At 46.4% G+C, this 16256-nt stretch overlaps 2 protein-coding genes across 2 annotated transcripts in view; one reads left to right on the top strand and one right to left on the bottom strand.

The window, feature by feature from the left end:
- LOC146208642 (transmembrane protein 181) overlaps positions 1–989 on the top strand; it is a 33014-nt gene extending 32025 nt beyond the window's left edge. Inside the window, exons 11-13 of the mRNA XM_084595621.1 lie at positions 21–245; positions 674–740; positions 830–989. Coding sequence (XP_084451747.1) covers positions 21–245; positions 674–740; positions 830–896 — 359 coding nt within the window. The 3' untranslated portion in view covers positions 897–989. The remainder of the gene's footprint in view (positions 1–20; positions 246–673; positions 741–829) is intronic.
- A 133-nt stretch (positions 990–1122) lies between these two features.
- Ltn1 (E3 ubiquitin-protein ligase listerin) overlaps positions 1123–16256 on the bottom strand; it is a 59097-nt gene continuing 43963 nt past the window's right edge. Inside the window, exons 27-31 of the mRNA XM_084595613.1 lie at positions 15262–15391; positions 14071–14158; positions 11697–11891; positions 3227–3394; positions 1123–1263 (exon numbers count right to left, since the gene is read on the bottom strand). Coding sequence (XP_084451739.1) covers positions 1204–1263; positions 3227–3394; positions 11697–11891; positions 14071–14158; positions 15262–15391 — 641 coding nt within the window. The 3' untranslated portion in view covers positions 1123–1203. The remainder of the gene's footprint in view (positions 1264–3226; positions 3395–11696; positions 11892–14070; positions 14159–15261; positions 15392–16256) is intronic.

Genomic DNA, 16256 nt, shown 5'->3' with positions numbered 1-16256 from the left:
CAAATCCTTGTTCTTTGCAGATGTACGGCTGAAGTTTATGACATCTCTCATGCTGATTGTTCTGACACTCAGCGTAGTCATCACAGTGATGCGATTTGGGATATCCGTGCTCGAGGATAACTTTGTGGCTGATCTATCAACCACATATGGGAGCTCGGCAGAATTCATGTCTTTCTACGGGCTGCTCAATTTTTATCTGTACACAATGGCTTACGTGTACTCACCTCCACCAAATGCTTTTCTAGGTAAGAAATTTCAGCACCAAGACATGGAAACTTATGTCATACAAAAAAAAAAAGTTTGTTTAAAATTTAGGACGTTCAGGCACTCAACTAAATATTATGGGCCAAGGGGGAAAAAAAATTGCATAATATCAAAAGCAATGGGTAAGAATTCAGATTAAAGCCCTAAGCTCACTTATACCAGGAACATACAACTGTATAAAGATTTACTAAGCTAGCAGCATTTATATTCAAATAATTTGTGTCATGTATACGAAGCATAAATGTTACCTATTACAAAAGGGCACTCTTCTCGCATACATTAAAACATCTGAATGCTCCTTAATGCCATTGTCTCATTACAGATAGCAAACTTGACTATAAAAGTAAACCTGACCACTGCTATTATCAGAAGATGCCATAATTATCATATATAAAACTTTGTCCTCCAGAATCTCATCTGAAGGATAATCCAACCCTTTCTATGATGAACGACTCAGATGAAGAAGTTATCTATGGGTAAGGAAGCAGCATTATATTGGTTAAAACTTGCATGAAGTACTTGGCCAACCAATTAACCACGTGTGCACATTTTTTCTGCCATGAAGGTCAGACACCGAGGAGAGGTTATTAAATCCAGTTCGCCTTGGACAAGACAAAGAAGAAAGTGACTGAATGAAGAAGCTGAAATGCCTTTGCCTGAACCAACCACAACAAGGCAGTTTATGTACCAAATGACAGAGAGCCAACTAAGACAATAAACCATATTTTTATACACAAAAGAACCGCTTTCAAACTGTTGACGTCGCACGCAAGTTTGAAATGATATCTAGAAAAAACAATCTCGGCACCTAAAGGAGGCCGAGCCAACTGTACGAAAAAGAAAGTGACTGACCAATCATTTCCAGGTGTCACGGTTTTATTAACACACTTCTCGTAAACATTTCCAATAGATTGCACCAATATTTTTAGGCAGGCGTATTTAGAAAACATTTCTGCATAGTGGGCAGGTTGAATTGTTGCTTGTGTTGAACCATTTGAACTGTATTGGAAGAGAAAAAGATAAGAAACAAATGAAATGTTATGACTCATTTATTTTTTGCAGAGCATTCATCTCGGATTAAAAAGAGGAAGCATATTTTCTTGCGTTTAACCTAAAGCGATAGCCAAATGAGCATGTCAGCACCACACTAGACTCGAGAATGAACCTTTTTAAGGCTGCAAGCAATTCAGCAGTGCATGTCTATGAAGACCCTTAACTAATATATTATATAAAGATCACACCTGTATCTTTCGGTAATGAATGGAAACTTCAAGGAAGTGGCAAAAGGCCCTGACTTACTAAATGGTGGGTGAGGTCAAAAGAATGTGTGGCAAACACCTCTAAGAATAACGAATGATTAATGACATTAGTTAGCTGCTTTAGACATCATCGTTGCAATAAATGAATACATATTATCTGACCTTCACAAGAAGGCAAACATGACGTGGCCGTCTAAGCCTGAAGGTATAGTTTTAAACCAACACAGAAAGTAACATACAGGAGTGGCCAAAATAATACGAAGTACGAGGCATGCTTCAAGGTTTGAAATATTTTCACGCATGCTTCACATTCTTCCACAACTGCCCAAGAAGGGAAAGTGTGGCTCCAATGTGTATCTTTTACCAATTATGTATGAACGGTGTATGATGACAATTCCTCTCCTATGTTTTGATTACTGTCAGATGGAATAGGAATCTTCTTATGGAAGCATTATTTTTTCTCCTTACTATTTTACTGCTTCTTGAGCTCTAATAAACTGCCTGCTACTCCGAGAGAAAAAAAAAATTGTACTGAGATTCACTGCAACCACCGCATATGATCTAGTGTCTTCAAAACACAAAGGTTTCACACAGTAATGGAAGCAATGCATGTCAGGCGAAGCTCTCACATACTTCAAGGTAAACAACAACCATTATTTCATTATTTCCTGTTACTGCTGTTGTTGCTAGCATTTAGCTGCGCATGAATGCAAACAAAATGCAGATAATGCAGATAAAAGTCAAACACAACTCGGCACTTTCTACAGCTGGTCGTTTGCTGCCCCACAAAAAAAGACTACAAAGTTTGTCCTTGCGCCCAGCATGGGAAGGTATAGTCGGATACAGGTCAAGAAAAAAGCGGCATCCAGCTATCAAAGGATCCCCCTCCAACCAATAGCTGCCGAGTTATATCATGACATCACGGCCGACCGCCTTGCACCTACGAGTAGCGCTTGGAACGCGGTTTCTTCAAGTGAGTCTGTGCTGGCAAATAGTTCCCAAATGCTTCGTGGGTTCTAGCAAAAACACATACCCTTACTCAATTCGGTCATTTGCTCATCAGAGTACAACAGGTAAAACGACAAATTTTCATGGTGAATTTCAGCACTATCGAGTTTTCACGAAACTGCTTCGTTGTTCTGCGCTGTCACCTCGTAGGACACGGACACGACAACCGAAGGCAGCCATTTTGGTAAAAGTCTGCGAGACCCTGAGCGCGGAAGAACACGTTTTTCCGTTTTTTTTCCCCCGTGTGCGCCGTGGCGTCCCAGATTTGGAGCGCTGCCACAGGCTGGAGGGGGGTCCTCTGAGGGCTGTTTGTCGCTTTTTTTCTTGAACTTATCTGACTGTTAGTGTCAATCTAATGAAAAGGTGATGAAGCAGTCATCCGGCCATTCTTTTGAACGCCTCGTTTTAATCTGGCCTTTTTCATCTTATCTTCTTCACACATTAGCCAATATCTCCTTGTGGCGGCCATAAGGCCATGAGAGGGGCCACACTGGCGGGCTCTGGATTAATTTCAGCCACCTGTGGGTTCTTCAACATCCACTGCCGTTTTGCAGTATGTGGGTGTGCTTGCACTTTGCATCGAAATGCGACGACTAATGTGGCCATGATTTGATCCTACTACAGTGAGCTCCACAGTCGAGTGCCATAACCCTCGTGAGAAACAAGGCGAGAGAAGAGAGAAGATGGGAACTTACCAGGCAGGCCGAATGAAACCTCTTCTTGCATGTGCGGCAGGAGAGCTTGGGCAGCTGGCACGTGGCACCATGAAGCACGTAGAAACAGATCATGCACTCTTCGACCCCCTCGAAACGCTTGTCCACATTACGCTTCCACAATGCCAGGCCATCCATGATGGAGCCATTCTGTGACAGATCCACCGTTACAAATTCATTCGCGCTAAAAGTAAGGAAAAGGCTCTGCCAAGAAAGCGCTATCAAGAATTTGTCCAACATTCTGCTTTTGGGATTGTTAATGTTGCATGCATCCTGACCTTGAGTGTGTTCACCAGCGCCAACTTTGACTGTGGCGGCAGACGCGAGAATAGGGAACGCCTCAGTAGGATGTGACTGAGGGCCTCAGTCACATCCTGAGTTCCTGCGCAGCTGCCTTCCTCACTGTTCAGTCACGTTTTATGTGACACTTGCAGCACGTCTGCCACAATGGCTGAAGATGGCGCTGGTGAACACTCTCGAGGCTGCGTTACACATAAATACCCTTGAAAGCAGAGACTGGAAGCAGCTGTTGTAACTCGGTAAAGCACCACACGTGACAACTGTTCGAAATCCACACACGGGATGTGGTTGTTTCTTCTTCTAATCGTTACCTTTCAGGCAAAAGCAGTTTCACTAGTAACCTCATATTGGTCAACGTCACGAAGTTAAAGAAAAACTAGGAGCATTCCCCTATGCTGCCCTTGGTCTCAGCGTCCATTGGCTTGTCTCACATGTGCGTCATCTTGAGCCCCTAAATTTTCTGTACTTGTCCATGATGGGCAAAAATAGCTGCTCGAGGTAGTCCACTACACTACTTTTCTCAAGAGGCCATTAAGATGTGTCCTGCATAATTTTGTTTTCGCTTTCATTTTAATTTATTGGTTTCCGTTTTAGTCGCAGACAACGTAATCGTAAATTCAGCACACGACAATAAATACATGCTCATGCTCTTTGCTTTTGTAATACCCAACCTCATCACTCTGCAGTGGCCAATGAAAATCCTCTAATCTGTGAAGAAACCCAAAGTTTTATCTCTACTAGTGCTTTCAGATATGATGAAAATAAGGTTTTAACAAATCCCGTCAACGGACAGGATTTTGTAACTAAATCGCTTCACTTCGGAAAATGCAAATGCAGACCGAATTCTGCAGGAGCCAAAAAAAAGGAGCTGTTCAAAAGAAATGCTAACCTAAACTTTTATACAGAGAATATGTCGATACTAAACAACTTTCTACATCATTCAACAGTTAATTTTTGTTAGGATCGGGCAGCTCGGATCATATGTTTTTCTAAATAACACGTACAGTCTAGCCTGGTTATGGCGAAGCCACTTATAGCGAAATAGCGGTTATAACGAAGAAAGTTGAATTTCCCATTCCCATTTTTGCATTTTCAATATAATTTGAGTCCAGTTTTAACGAAATAAATAAGCTCACGTCAGCAGATATAGCAAAGTGATTTTGTACCAAATGAAAAATAATGTATCAATCAGGAGACTTTTACACCTTCAGGCAAATTTTTGCATGAAAATGAGGACAAAATTTGGCTGACGACCGCATGCGCAGTGTCGTTTGCACTTCTGCGAAGCGAAAGGTTGCTTCACAGCATCACTTGGCTTGTCATCTTTGTGATGTAGCATACCGTCGAGCCAGTTGCGTGGGAGATAAAAAAAGTAAGAAAATAAAAGGCAATTTTCGATGACGTCACGGAGCAGCGGTCGACTTGACGAATCGCGGTTCTTGAATTTCTCTCCACTCTGTTCTGGGCCCGGGAGAGAGAGAATCAGGGAGAAATCGTCGCAGAAGTGAGAGAGGGCAAGAGAAGCGAGAGTGTTTCCGACGCGCGCGTTCCTCATAACCAAGGCAAGTCCAAACCCTCTCCTCTCGAAAATCGGAGGAAACCACCTACCCTACGTAGAAAGGCACCGCTCTCACGGCTACCAGCAGACGACTATAAAGTAGTCGTTAGGCCTAGAGGCATGGACTTGCCCACCGTCGCGCCACGCAACCTTCTCAGAGCTACCTGCATAGCGGTTAACCTACCGCTTCAAGAGGTGCTGGAACAAGACAGCCTTCGTGTTAACACAGTTAACAACACTTTCACGATAAGCACACCGCATAAGCTCAGGGCTTCGGTTTACAGTAACCTGCGACGGCTCAAGTTGGGCGAGAAAGAGTACGAAGTGACATCGTACGTGTCAGCGCCGGACGACTCTACGAGAGGCGTCATTTATTATGCGTATGACGGCGGAACTCCCGATGAGGTGCGACAAGGATTCCTGAAGCGCAACCAAGGGATTCCGGTGGTGGATGCTCGTCGCCTTGGCCAGTCAATGTCCATACTGGTGACGTTTGCCGGAAAGAAAGCTCCAGACACCATCTACTATTGGGAGAGTCCTTTCCGCGTAAACCCGTACAGAGAGCAGGTGGAAACCTGTTTCAACTGCAGAAGAGTCGGCCATCGGACGGATGTCTGCTACAAGCCCAGGACTCAAATTTGCCGCAGGTGCGGTGAAGAACACCTTCCGCCAGCCGAGGGGGAAGCTCACACCTGCACGCCGAAGTGCATTGTGTGCAAAGGGGCCCACAACACCGGGAGCAAGAACTGCAAACATCGCTTTGTAGAACGCCGCCCCAAACACAAGCAACAACACAAGAACCTGAACGATGAAGTCGACCAGCAGTCCGAACACACGCCGCGCTCAAGAGACAAAGCCGGTAGCCATTCGTCGAGCCACCGTCGAGGAAGCAAGACGCGCCACAGGTCGTCCTCCTTCCCACCACTGTCATCTAGCCAAGACGCCAGTTCGAGGCAGGGAAGCACGGACCGACGGCAGCGTTCGAGCAGGAGCAGGAGCAGGAGCAGAAGCAGCTCAAAGCAGGTGAGCTGGCCGGATACGGCTTCCCAGAATTACACCGCTCGGGAGAAGGAGCTCTTAGCTAAAATACTGTCCAGAGACGCAACCATTGCGCAAATGCAACGGGAAATAACAGAAATGAAAAGTCTATTTCAATCTTTACAACCACCCGTAAAACCTACGCCAGTACCCCGTGCGCCTTCATCCACCACGCTAAGCGCCATACCCTCCACCAGTAATGCAATGGAGACGGACAGCCGCATTAACCTGAAAAGACCGGCTCCTTCCGACGAGGGTTCCGGATCGAAACGCGCTGCAGAAGCGTCTAAAGATGACAACCTGCAACCCACTACCAAATCTAAGTCAGCAGACAAGCTAAGAGCAGAATTGAGCGCACTCGAGAATAAATTTAGCGGTCTCAAGGAAAAAGTTAACGTTCTCACGCGCGAAGTAACTGAGCTGGGTTCAAACATCGCTGGTTTTTTTCAGCAAGTAGTGCAGCGTCTCGCGGCCCTGGAGGCAAGCCGTAATGTAATGCCGGCATCCGCGACCGTGCCCGTAATTATTCCTCCCATGTCTCAAAATGGCCCCTCGCCAGCAAATTGAGGTATGGCAGTGGAACTGCAGGGGATTCCGCAACAAACGGAGTAACCTGTTGTTTCACATCCAAAGCTTACCTAAACAACCGGACGAAATAGCCCTTCAAGAAACTAGCGGTCCGGCGAAATTACCGGGCAATAAAGCGTTTACTACCCCCTCGAACGCAGGGACGACGGCGACCATCCCATTCACAGCGACATTTGTTCAACGCAACATTACTGCTATACAACACACGATAGACAGTTCTAGCGAACAGTACACGCTATTTGAAATTGTGCCCAGAAAAAAGGGTGAGGCAAATCTTTTTATACTCAACCTATACAGTCCACCGAAAGACAGAGGGTCAGGAATTCCCGACCTACTGTGTAAAGCAACTCGACTCGCCGCAGGAACGCAGCTCCTTGTGGTGGGCGATTTTAATGCCCACCATTCGGCTTGGGGTTATCGGAAGAACAACCCCAAGGGTACAAAGCTGTGGCAGTCTATCCAGAACCTGGGCCTCACAATTCTTAACGATCCTCAAGAAATCACGCGGGTCGGCAACAGCATTAGCGCAGATACCTTGCCCGATCTCACACTAACCAAAAACATTAGCGACGCCTGCTGGTCCAACACCAGAAACACACTAGGGAGCGATCATTACATAATAGCTACAACATTTGACACAACATTTCACAAACTGCACCACATGCGCACACGCATCACCGATTGGGATAGGTTCAGACGCTTACGAGAGCAAACTGGCCCCAGTCAGATAAACAACCTAACGGAGTGGATTGCTGCACTTAAAGAGGACGTCAAGACCACCACGGTCGAGACGCAGACTGAGGAGCCGCACCAGACGACTGACTCCAAACTCCTCCACATGTGGGAAGCGCATGCCAGCCTACTAAAATGTTGGAAGACACAGAGACACAATAGAAATCTATGCAACCGTATAGCGCAACTCGAGCGCCATATCGAAACGTACACTGTAGAGCTGCAGGAAAAACAATGGGGCCAAATCTGTGATAATATGAACGGGCAGCTTGGAAACAAAAAGACATGGTTCTTCCTCCGACACTTGCTCGACCCCACACAGACAAAATGCACACAGCGAGACCGACTCACGAAATTAATTCACCAATACCAGGGTACGAACGCTGAGCTACTTGCCGAACTGCGAACACGCTACCTGAGCACATCCCACACAGACCCTCTACCCGCGTATGAGGGTCTCCCCAACGACACCCTGGACGCCGACATAGCAGATGCCGAGGTCTGGTTTGCTCTCAGCCAGCTAGGTACCACCACCGCGGCGGGACCTGACGGGGTGTCAAACAAAACGCTCCGAAACCTAGACCACACGTCTGTCGCGGCCCTGACGGAACTAATGAACACCTACTGGAAGGAAGGCGAGATCCCTCAGGAATGGAGGCACGCGCGGGTCACCTTCATCCCAAAACCAGGCAAGAAACTCTCGATCGAAAATTTGCGCCCCATCTCCCTCACGTCTTGCATCGGAAAGCTAATGGAACATGTCATCCTTAACCGACTGCAAAATTACGCAGAAGACCGCGACTTACTTCCTCCAACAATGATTGGCTTTAGGGCAAACTTGTCCACGCAGGACGTGATGCTACAGCTTAAGAAGGATGTGCTGGACCCTTCATGTGGAACTGGGACGAAGGCGGTACTCGGGCTAGACCTGAGCAGAGCCTTCGACAACGTCTCGCATGAGACAATCCTCACGAATCTCTCTCAATTGGACCCTGGTGAACGGATATTTAATTATGTCCGATCATTCCTATCAGAGCGGACAGCAGAGCTCACTCTAGGTAGCCTTAAATCAGATCCCATTCCTCTGGGAAGCCGGGGCACACCACAAGGCTCGGTGCTCTCGCCTTTCCTATTTAATCTTGCACTCATTACACTTCCCCCCAAGCTCGCTGCCCTGCCGGGGCTACAGCACACCTTCTACGCGGACGACATCACCCTGTGGGTAACCACGGGGAATGACGGCCAAATAGAGGATACGCTGCAGCAGGCAGTCGACATAATCGAAACCTACGCGTCGGGAGCGGGCCTTGAATGCTCGCACGCAAAATCAGAACTGCTGGTTTTCAGTGCCAAGCCGAGAGGAAGAAATGCAAACCAGGCCCCCCCGATCGCCCTGAACGTATGTTTGAGAGGCCGACCGGTCAGGGAGGTTCAAACCATGCGCATACTGGGCATGTACATACAAAACAATCGCAAAAACACCGAAACAATCAACAGACTCACTGCCACGGTGAATCAGACTGTACGACTTATCAGACGAATCGCCAACAAAAGAAAAGGAATGAAAGAAAAAGATCTCTGTCGATTAGTCCAGGCTTTCGTACTGAGCAAAATTGTCTACTCTCTCCCGTACCTGAAACTGCAATTCGCGGAAAGAATGAAGGTCGAGAGCTTAATCCGACAGGCCTACAAGGCTGCCCTTGGGCTCCCGCACAGCACGTCTACGGAAAGGTTAGTGGCCCTTGGGGTTCACAACACACTTTCGGAGCTGTGCGAGGCACACCTTGTCTCCCAGCTCGGACGACTCACTCGCACGAACGCGGGAAGGTCCATCCTGTACAGACTACACATGTGCGAACAACTTCCAGAGAAGGACGCGAAAACACACTTACCTACACACATTAGGACAGCTCTATTCATTAAACCCTTGCCCAAGAATATGCACCCCGCGCACCACGAAGGCCGACGCATGGCGAGGGCTCGCGCCCTACATGCCAAGTACGGCCGACACGTCAATGCAGCATACGTGGACGCGGCGGAATATCGGCACACCCAGATACAAGCGTTCGCACTGGCCGCTGTGAATGGGAACGGTTCTCCGTTGGCGGCCGCATCAATCGCATCCACCTCCTCCGAGACGGCGGAGGAAGCGGCCATAGCCTTAGCTATTGCAAACACGTCCGCCGATATTATATTCAGTGATTCTAAAACAGCCATTCGCAATTTCGCGAGGGGTCGCATCACGTCTACCTCCCTCCGCATCCTCCAAAGCACCCCTACTCCGGTTAGGCAAATTGAACTAATCTGGGTCCCGGCCCACTCGTCTAATCCGGGGAACGAGGCGGCTCACGCGCAAGCCCGAGGTTTCGTCGACCGGGCAGTGAGCGCGCCCTCCGACTCGAATTTCACGAAGGACGGGTTAAATTTCTTTTCATGACATTACCCATCACTTCAGGCTGGAAAGGCGCACATATCCGCCCCCCCACAAATCTTTAACAAAGGCACAGGAAGTTACCTGGCGCCGACTACAAACACGCTCTCTCCTAAATCCGGCGGTGCTTGCCCTGATGTACCCAGGCCAGTACAATCCAACCTGCAGTAAATGCGGCGAAAGAGCGACATACGATCATATTCTCTGGAACTGCGCAAATGATCCACCTGCGGTGGAATTAATACAGCTCCCTTCTCCCGAGCAGTGGGAAGCCGTGCTGGTCAGCTCGGACCCGCAGATTCAACTACGGGCCATCGAGCGGGCTAATAAGGTCGCCGCCAGCCATGGACTAGCGGCCATCTAGTACGTCTCTCCATCGACCTGCTTGAGCGACGAAATAAATGTTTTCCAATCCAATCCGCGTTCGTGGATCTTTGTATGCGCTTCTCTCGCTGATGCCATTACGCTTTCCGGCCTTGTTCCGCTTCTTACCATTGACATCTACTGACCACTTCGCCTCGACAATTTTAAACAACGACCTCCTCAGTTATCCCCTTTCTCGAACCTGACCCTTCGATTCCTCGGCAATGTCGAGTCTTGCGAGCCACAGCATCTCAACGGGCAAGGGAAAAGCGTTGACAATGAAGACGAAGCACGCCATTCTGGATGAAGTGCGCCGAAACATGAGTGATATCGCACGGAAGTATGAAATCGCATAGTCTACACTCTCAACGATAATCAAGAACGGCAGCAAAATCGACGCCGTTCTCGATGACGACGTTGGGAGCAGGGACTGAAAGAGGATCCGGTGCGGTGGCATACACTGACGTAGAAGCCACACTTTACAGGTGCTTCTTGGATGCCCGATCAAAGAACATCCCGCTCAGTGGACCCATCATGCCAGTGAAGTTTAACAACTTAGGCTTCGCCAAGTTTCCAAGCTGCAACCTATGGACCAGGGGGGTTATCACTAACTTTAAGGTCCACTACCGAAGCCGAGTGATCGAGCGCCGAGATGAAGGTCCCTTTGGTGAAGTCTATTTATTTTGCAAGCGGAGCCTAGAGGGACGTGAAGCCCCTGACCATCGCCTACTGCATTAAGAAAGCTGGCTTCTCTTGAAGCAGCAGCGTGGATACAGTGCCTGCCGAGGATGAAGCTGCCATGGTTGACATCGCTGAAACAGCTGATGGTGCCGCCACGACAGCCTGCTGAGCAGCTATGGGAGTCCGCTAACGAGTTTGACCTTGTGCCTCCAGGTCTGTCCCACATGGACTTCATTTCCACAGACGACAAACTTGTTGCCACGGAGGACTTCATGATTTGGTGACCTCCGCAGTGACCTCTGCAGCGGCCATCGCAGCTGTTGACACACTACGGATGTACCTCAGGAGTTCAGAGCAGAACTTCAGTTCGCAGTTGGACGGTATGGAGGCCGTGATCCTGAACACTGCACTTGCAAAACGTGTTCAGGAAAAACTTAGTCCAGCGACGATAAAACAATTTATTCAAATTTGTCAGTTTGTTTTATAGTCCAGATACAACGAAATAGCGGATATAGCGAAGCGATTTCCAATTCCCGCCAACTTCGTTATAACCGGGCTAGACTGTATACAAATTTTTATAATTTTAATTAACGAATTTAAAATAAAGAATGTATCGTCACCAAGGTTTCACAATGTATCACTAGACGCAGTATAAACAGTTTTTAGCTTTGAAGCACTTAGTGCCCTACTGTTTTTCTTTGGTGGTGGGTGAAGGCCTAGCTAATGACTTTGACAAAAAGCGAGAGCGGGTAGACGCTTGCCTGGTGGGTGAGGAAGGTGGTGAGCTGCAGCAACCAGTGGCGCCACTGGCTCTGGTTGACGCCCACTCGCCGGCCGCTTTCAATGGTGACGACACCCAGCGGATGGTTTGCCGGCAACTTGACCACCAATTCAATGGTCACCTCCTCAATGGTGTACGTGGCCACCACTTCCCGTGCTGACGGCCGACCCTTCACCTGCACAAAAGATGGTTTGAAAGATGGTTTGTGTTCAGTGTGAGTAAATCATCACGTTTATGCCATGGATTAAGAACTTCACTGCTGTAACTTTTCCATTTTCTGCCATGCCTGTGTTTCAAGGACCCAACTCTCGAATAAGTAGCCGAAAAAAATTTCTCCTGTCCCATTGGATAGACATTGTAAACACAATTGGCTCAGATTAGGAGCAAAAAAAAATGCATCAAAGAGACGTTGTGCTCAAACTAATCAAAAATAAGGTTGCCATTGTGCAAGTTTAAATGCGGGAAAAAAAAAGCTGTAAGAAAGGTACCGCATGCTGCGATCAGAACAGATGCAATTGGACTAAGGAATTATAATTGCTATTTTCTCTTTTTAAAAAGAGGAAAAGTACAAGGTCCAAATGGTACATCACAAATGTACACACCAAAGGGCAAGCAAACAGCAAACGCAGAGTGAAATCAATATGCAACTTACTATAGCTAATAACAAATAATACATTGCACATTTGTTTACTCCTTGATTCCGTTAAATGTGCTGAACATGAAACCACAAAAACCAAGAGTGGGGGAAAGCGCTCTGTCCTGTCACTTCGTTACTTCCCGTGTTCAGATATCTGAAACTTCGAATAGTTCGCTTAAAGCACTTACTATTTGATTCAATACAAAAAGCGCTTCCACTATTACGACATTCCAAATTTCTTTAATTCAGAAATTGTGAAGTGCCTGTTTGTCTCGACCCGTGACAAAAGATAGCAACGTTTCCAGAAGGCAGTATCTCACACCAGCAAGAAAAATTACTCTTGCTGTTTTGAAATATAATTCACTGGCAGCCTTGCCTTGCATAAAATCATCTGCTAGTGGCTTCACAAACCAGCGCAGTCATTACGTCACTATGACATATAGCACAAATGGAAGCAGCCTGGCTTGCAAAGGCTAGCGCAAAGTCAAAGAAGTGGTCCAATAGCCAGCTATTGACGTTACTGCTCAGGTAAGGGATGGAATGGCCACCTTCAAATGACTTCATCGCTAAACAAAACATATCAAAGAAATGTAAATGAGGTGTTTGTATATAAGGTAAAGCTTATAACTGCGACTTGATCCCCCACCCTAGCTAAAACTACCATATTTACTCGAATGTAATGAGAGTTTTTTTTTCATGATTTTTGGCTCTCAATGTCCACTCTCGCATTATAATCGAATACTGCAATTCGGTTGGCCCAAATCAGCGCCCGGGGTGCAGACATATTGAATCCGCCACTACTCAGTTTCGGTTTCTGCTGTTTTACGATGTTATGTTGGCAACTTGGATACTAGGGAAGCCAAATCAGCCAAATCCCAATCCATCCAAAGTCAAAACGGCACGCTTTTTGCTCATAGGCTCAGAATCACGTCACCTTGATTGCGCGCTTGTCGCATCTTTCGCAGTGGATTAGCGTGGTTACTTCTGTTGTTATCGCATTTCGCACGATGGCAACGTGCTGTGCACGGTACAACGCTCGCCTCAAAAAAGGCTATTCTGATAGCAGAATAAATTGGAGATCCTTTGTCAACTCGACGGCTATATGTTACGTATCTACCTTACATGGATGGCGGATGCAGCGGGAGGTGATTTTTAAATGTGCACCTGACTGCAAAGGCTTCCGACGACATCGTCTGGGAGGACGAGAGCGAAAAGGAAGATTCGGTTTCCAAGAACTCGGCCTCCAACGACGACGAATGAGCGTTTTCTATTAGACTGCAATGGCCATAATGTCTATTAAAGGTACTTTTTCAAGCGCTTATCTCGTGTTGCGTTCGTGGTTTTATTTTTTTCCCATTGGGCTGTGTATTTCGCCCCTCATGTCACGTTTGCGGTCGCGTTACATTCGAGTAAATACGGTATACTGATGATTGGTGAAGGTAATTTAGCAACAACTTCTTTCTTTTCATAGCAGTGTTTTATGAAAAAGCATTTGTCTTTATCCAGTAACACCTGCACAGATATTGGAAATTACTTGATTCGCAACCAATTTTCATAACTCGCTTCTCAGCGAAAAAGTTGACATTTGCACACATCTTGAAAAAAAGTGCGCATAACCGTCGACCAAACTGCTTAGCGGCCTTCCCTGTGGTAGAATAGTGCGCCTAAGCACGGCTTTCAACCAGTGTGCGGGCAGCAAGAAATAGCAAGCACTCACTGTCATGTTCTCGAGGGAAACGTCCGCATTTTGCACAGCCTGGATTTCCATGGAGGAGATTACGCTACTAACATGGCGAGATGTCAACCTGAAAGAGACAAACGAGAAAGCAGCACTCATACACAATGAAACTTGAAAAAAAAAAAAAGACAAAACTGCACAATAGTCAGCTGTAATATTTCTTTACACGCTTTTTCACTAAAGTTGATGAGCATAAATAAGAAAAAGAAGAGTGGTGGTTTTGTTTTTAGCAGCAATATAACCGCAGGTGAGAGCTTAATTGCTAGTACACATCCAGTTTTGGACATAACAGATGGTTTCTGTCCAATCCATCCCTCATGCTTTAGTAGGCACCAAGGCTTCTTAAAAGCTGTAGGAATAATGGCTGCGTACCATATAAGCAATCGGTACTTTCATCAAGTCATAATTTATTATCATATTGGTTGAGTGGCATATACATATTAAATTCACCATTGTATCAATCAAGTAATGTAATTAGTGCAGATTAGCTTTCCAACCTTTTTTTTTTTTTCCCCCGAAACTGCTGCCTTCTTTGTATCTATGACCCTCCCTGAAAGAATGTGCTGCATCTGCAACAACTGACCCAGTGCTTCAGCTTCATCACTTCCCGACACTGAGCTCATGAAAGCCCATTATACTCCTTTTTTCTGCAAGAGAAAGCTAAAAGGGAGCACTGACATACCAAGTTCCGCCCCAATGCCACAGAAGCCACATTGAACGGGCAAGGGAGACCCAGAGAGGCAAGGCTGGTGACTCGTGAGAGGGGTTCAGAGCATGTTTGATACATATTGCACATTCCCCTCCCACATCACTGTCCTCAACAGCGAACACTACAATCAGCAGAGTGACAATCACTCCCACATTAGTAATCACAACAGTACTGCCCATGCGGCCCTCGAGAAAAGTGACACAAAAGAACAAAACCATGAAGTCAATGACAGGACAAATGGCTTTCACGTATTATGCTGGATTACTTGTGAACATTTAGTGCGACCACATAAGACCAGAGCTAGCCCAGTTCCTACAGCACCACCAGCTACTTTTTCACATTAATCTCATGACTTAATCTAATGGCATTAATCTCATGCCATTAATCTCATGGCCCGTCACGGCTCGAGCATTACAGCAAGCGATCCCAGCCATCCGATCAGGGACAAAAGCCCGGCTCACTTCTCAACGTGGTCCATGACTCGTTTGTTCTGGCTGTTCCACCAGGAACGCACCAGAGCGGGAAGCTTGCAGACAGTGTCCAGATACACCTGACAGGCAAGATGCTGCAGCTTCATCGAGCTGAACTCCTCTGTGGGAAGAGACAGAAAGGAAATACAGAAGAAAGCTGCCAAATAAAGTTTCCGCTTTCGAAGGGCAAACGAAGCTGACGATGCCGGGAAAGAAATCCTGGGCACTTTCATCAGTGAGCTCAGAATCAAGAGGGCAAATATACCGGCCTGGACCCAATCTTAGCAAAGTTCTAGCCACTTGCCAATGTGTTTACACAATACCTCAAGTGCTACCTCTGAATTTAAAACATATTACAGTATCTAGGTAATGTTAGTAGTAGGTTAATACTAGCAGTGTTAATACAGTGTGAAGAGCATGATAACAAGGAGGAAACATAAAAGTGGTAGGATAATGTCTCGAATTAAAGGGCAAAAAGATGCACAAGAGAGCTATTTAACCTAATGGCTGTAAATACCGATGTTTCTAAATTATCACACTTCCAACTTTAGTTTGCACGCTTGCTCGCACATGCTAATATGGTGTCTGGTTGTGTGTGAACGATTTCCAGCATGTTCTATGCAATGTCCAACGACCTTCATGGTATTGAAACTTTTAAAAGACAGTTGAAAAGATTGGAACTAACAGTAAAACCTTGTTAGTTCCAATTCGTTGGCACATGAAATTTTCAAATAAACCAAGCAAAGCAAAAAAAAAGAGCCCAGGCAAAAGAAAAATGTTTTTGAGAGAATGAATGGTGCATACCACTCGCTTCATCCCGCCGCAGAATTTTATTTATTCTTTTTTGCAGTCTCTTACAGGATGGCGTTGTGAACGCACAACTTAAAGCAGTTAATTATAAGCACTTCCAAGACCAGAAGAATCAAAAGTGAAATGGCACTCCATGCTCTCTTCCACATTCAAGTAAGGTCCGAATACAACCGTGT

Source organism: Amblyomma maculatum, chromosome 1 (genome assembly GCF_055883805.1).
Source record: "Amblyomma maculatum isolate TAMU_Amacu chromosome 1, ASM5588380v1, whole genome shotgun sequence".
Classification (NCBI taxonomy): Eukaryota; Metazoa; Arthropoda; class Arachnida; order Ixodida; family Ixodidae; genus Amblyomma; species Amblyomma maculatum.
This window is presented reverse-complemented; position numbering and strand designations above follow the sequence as displayed.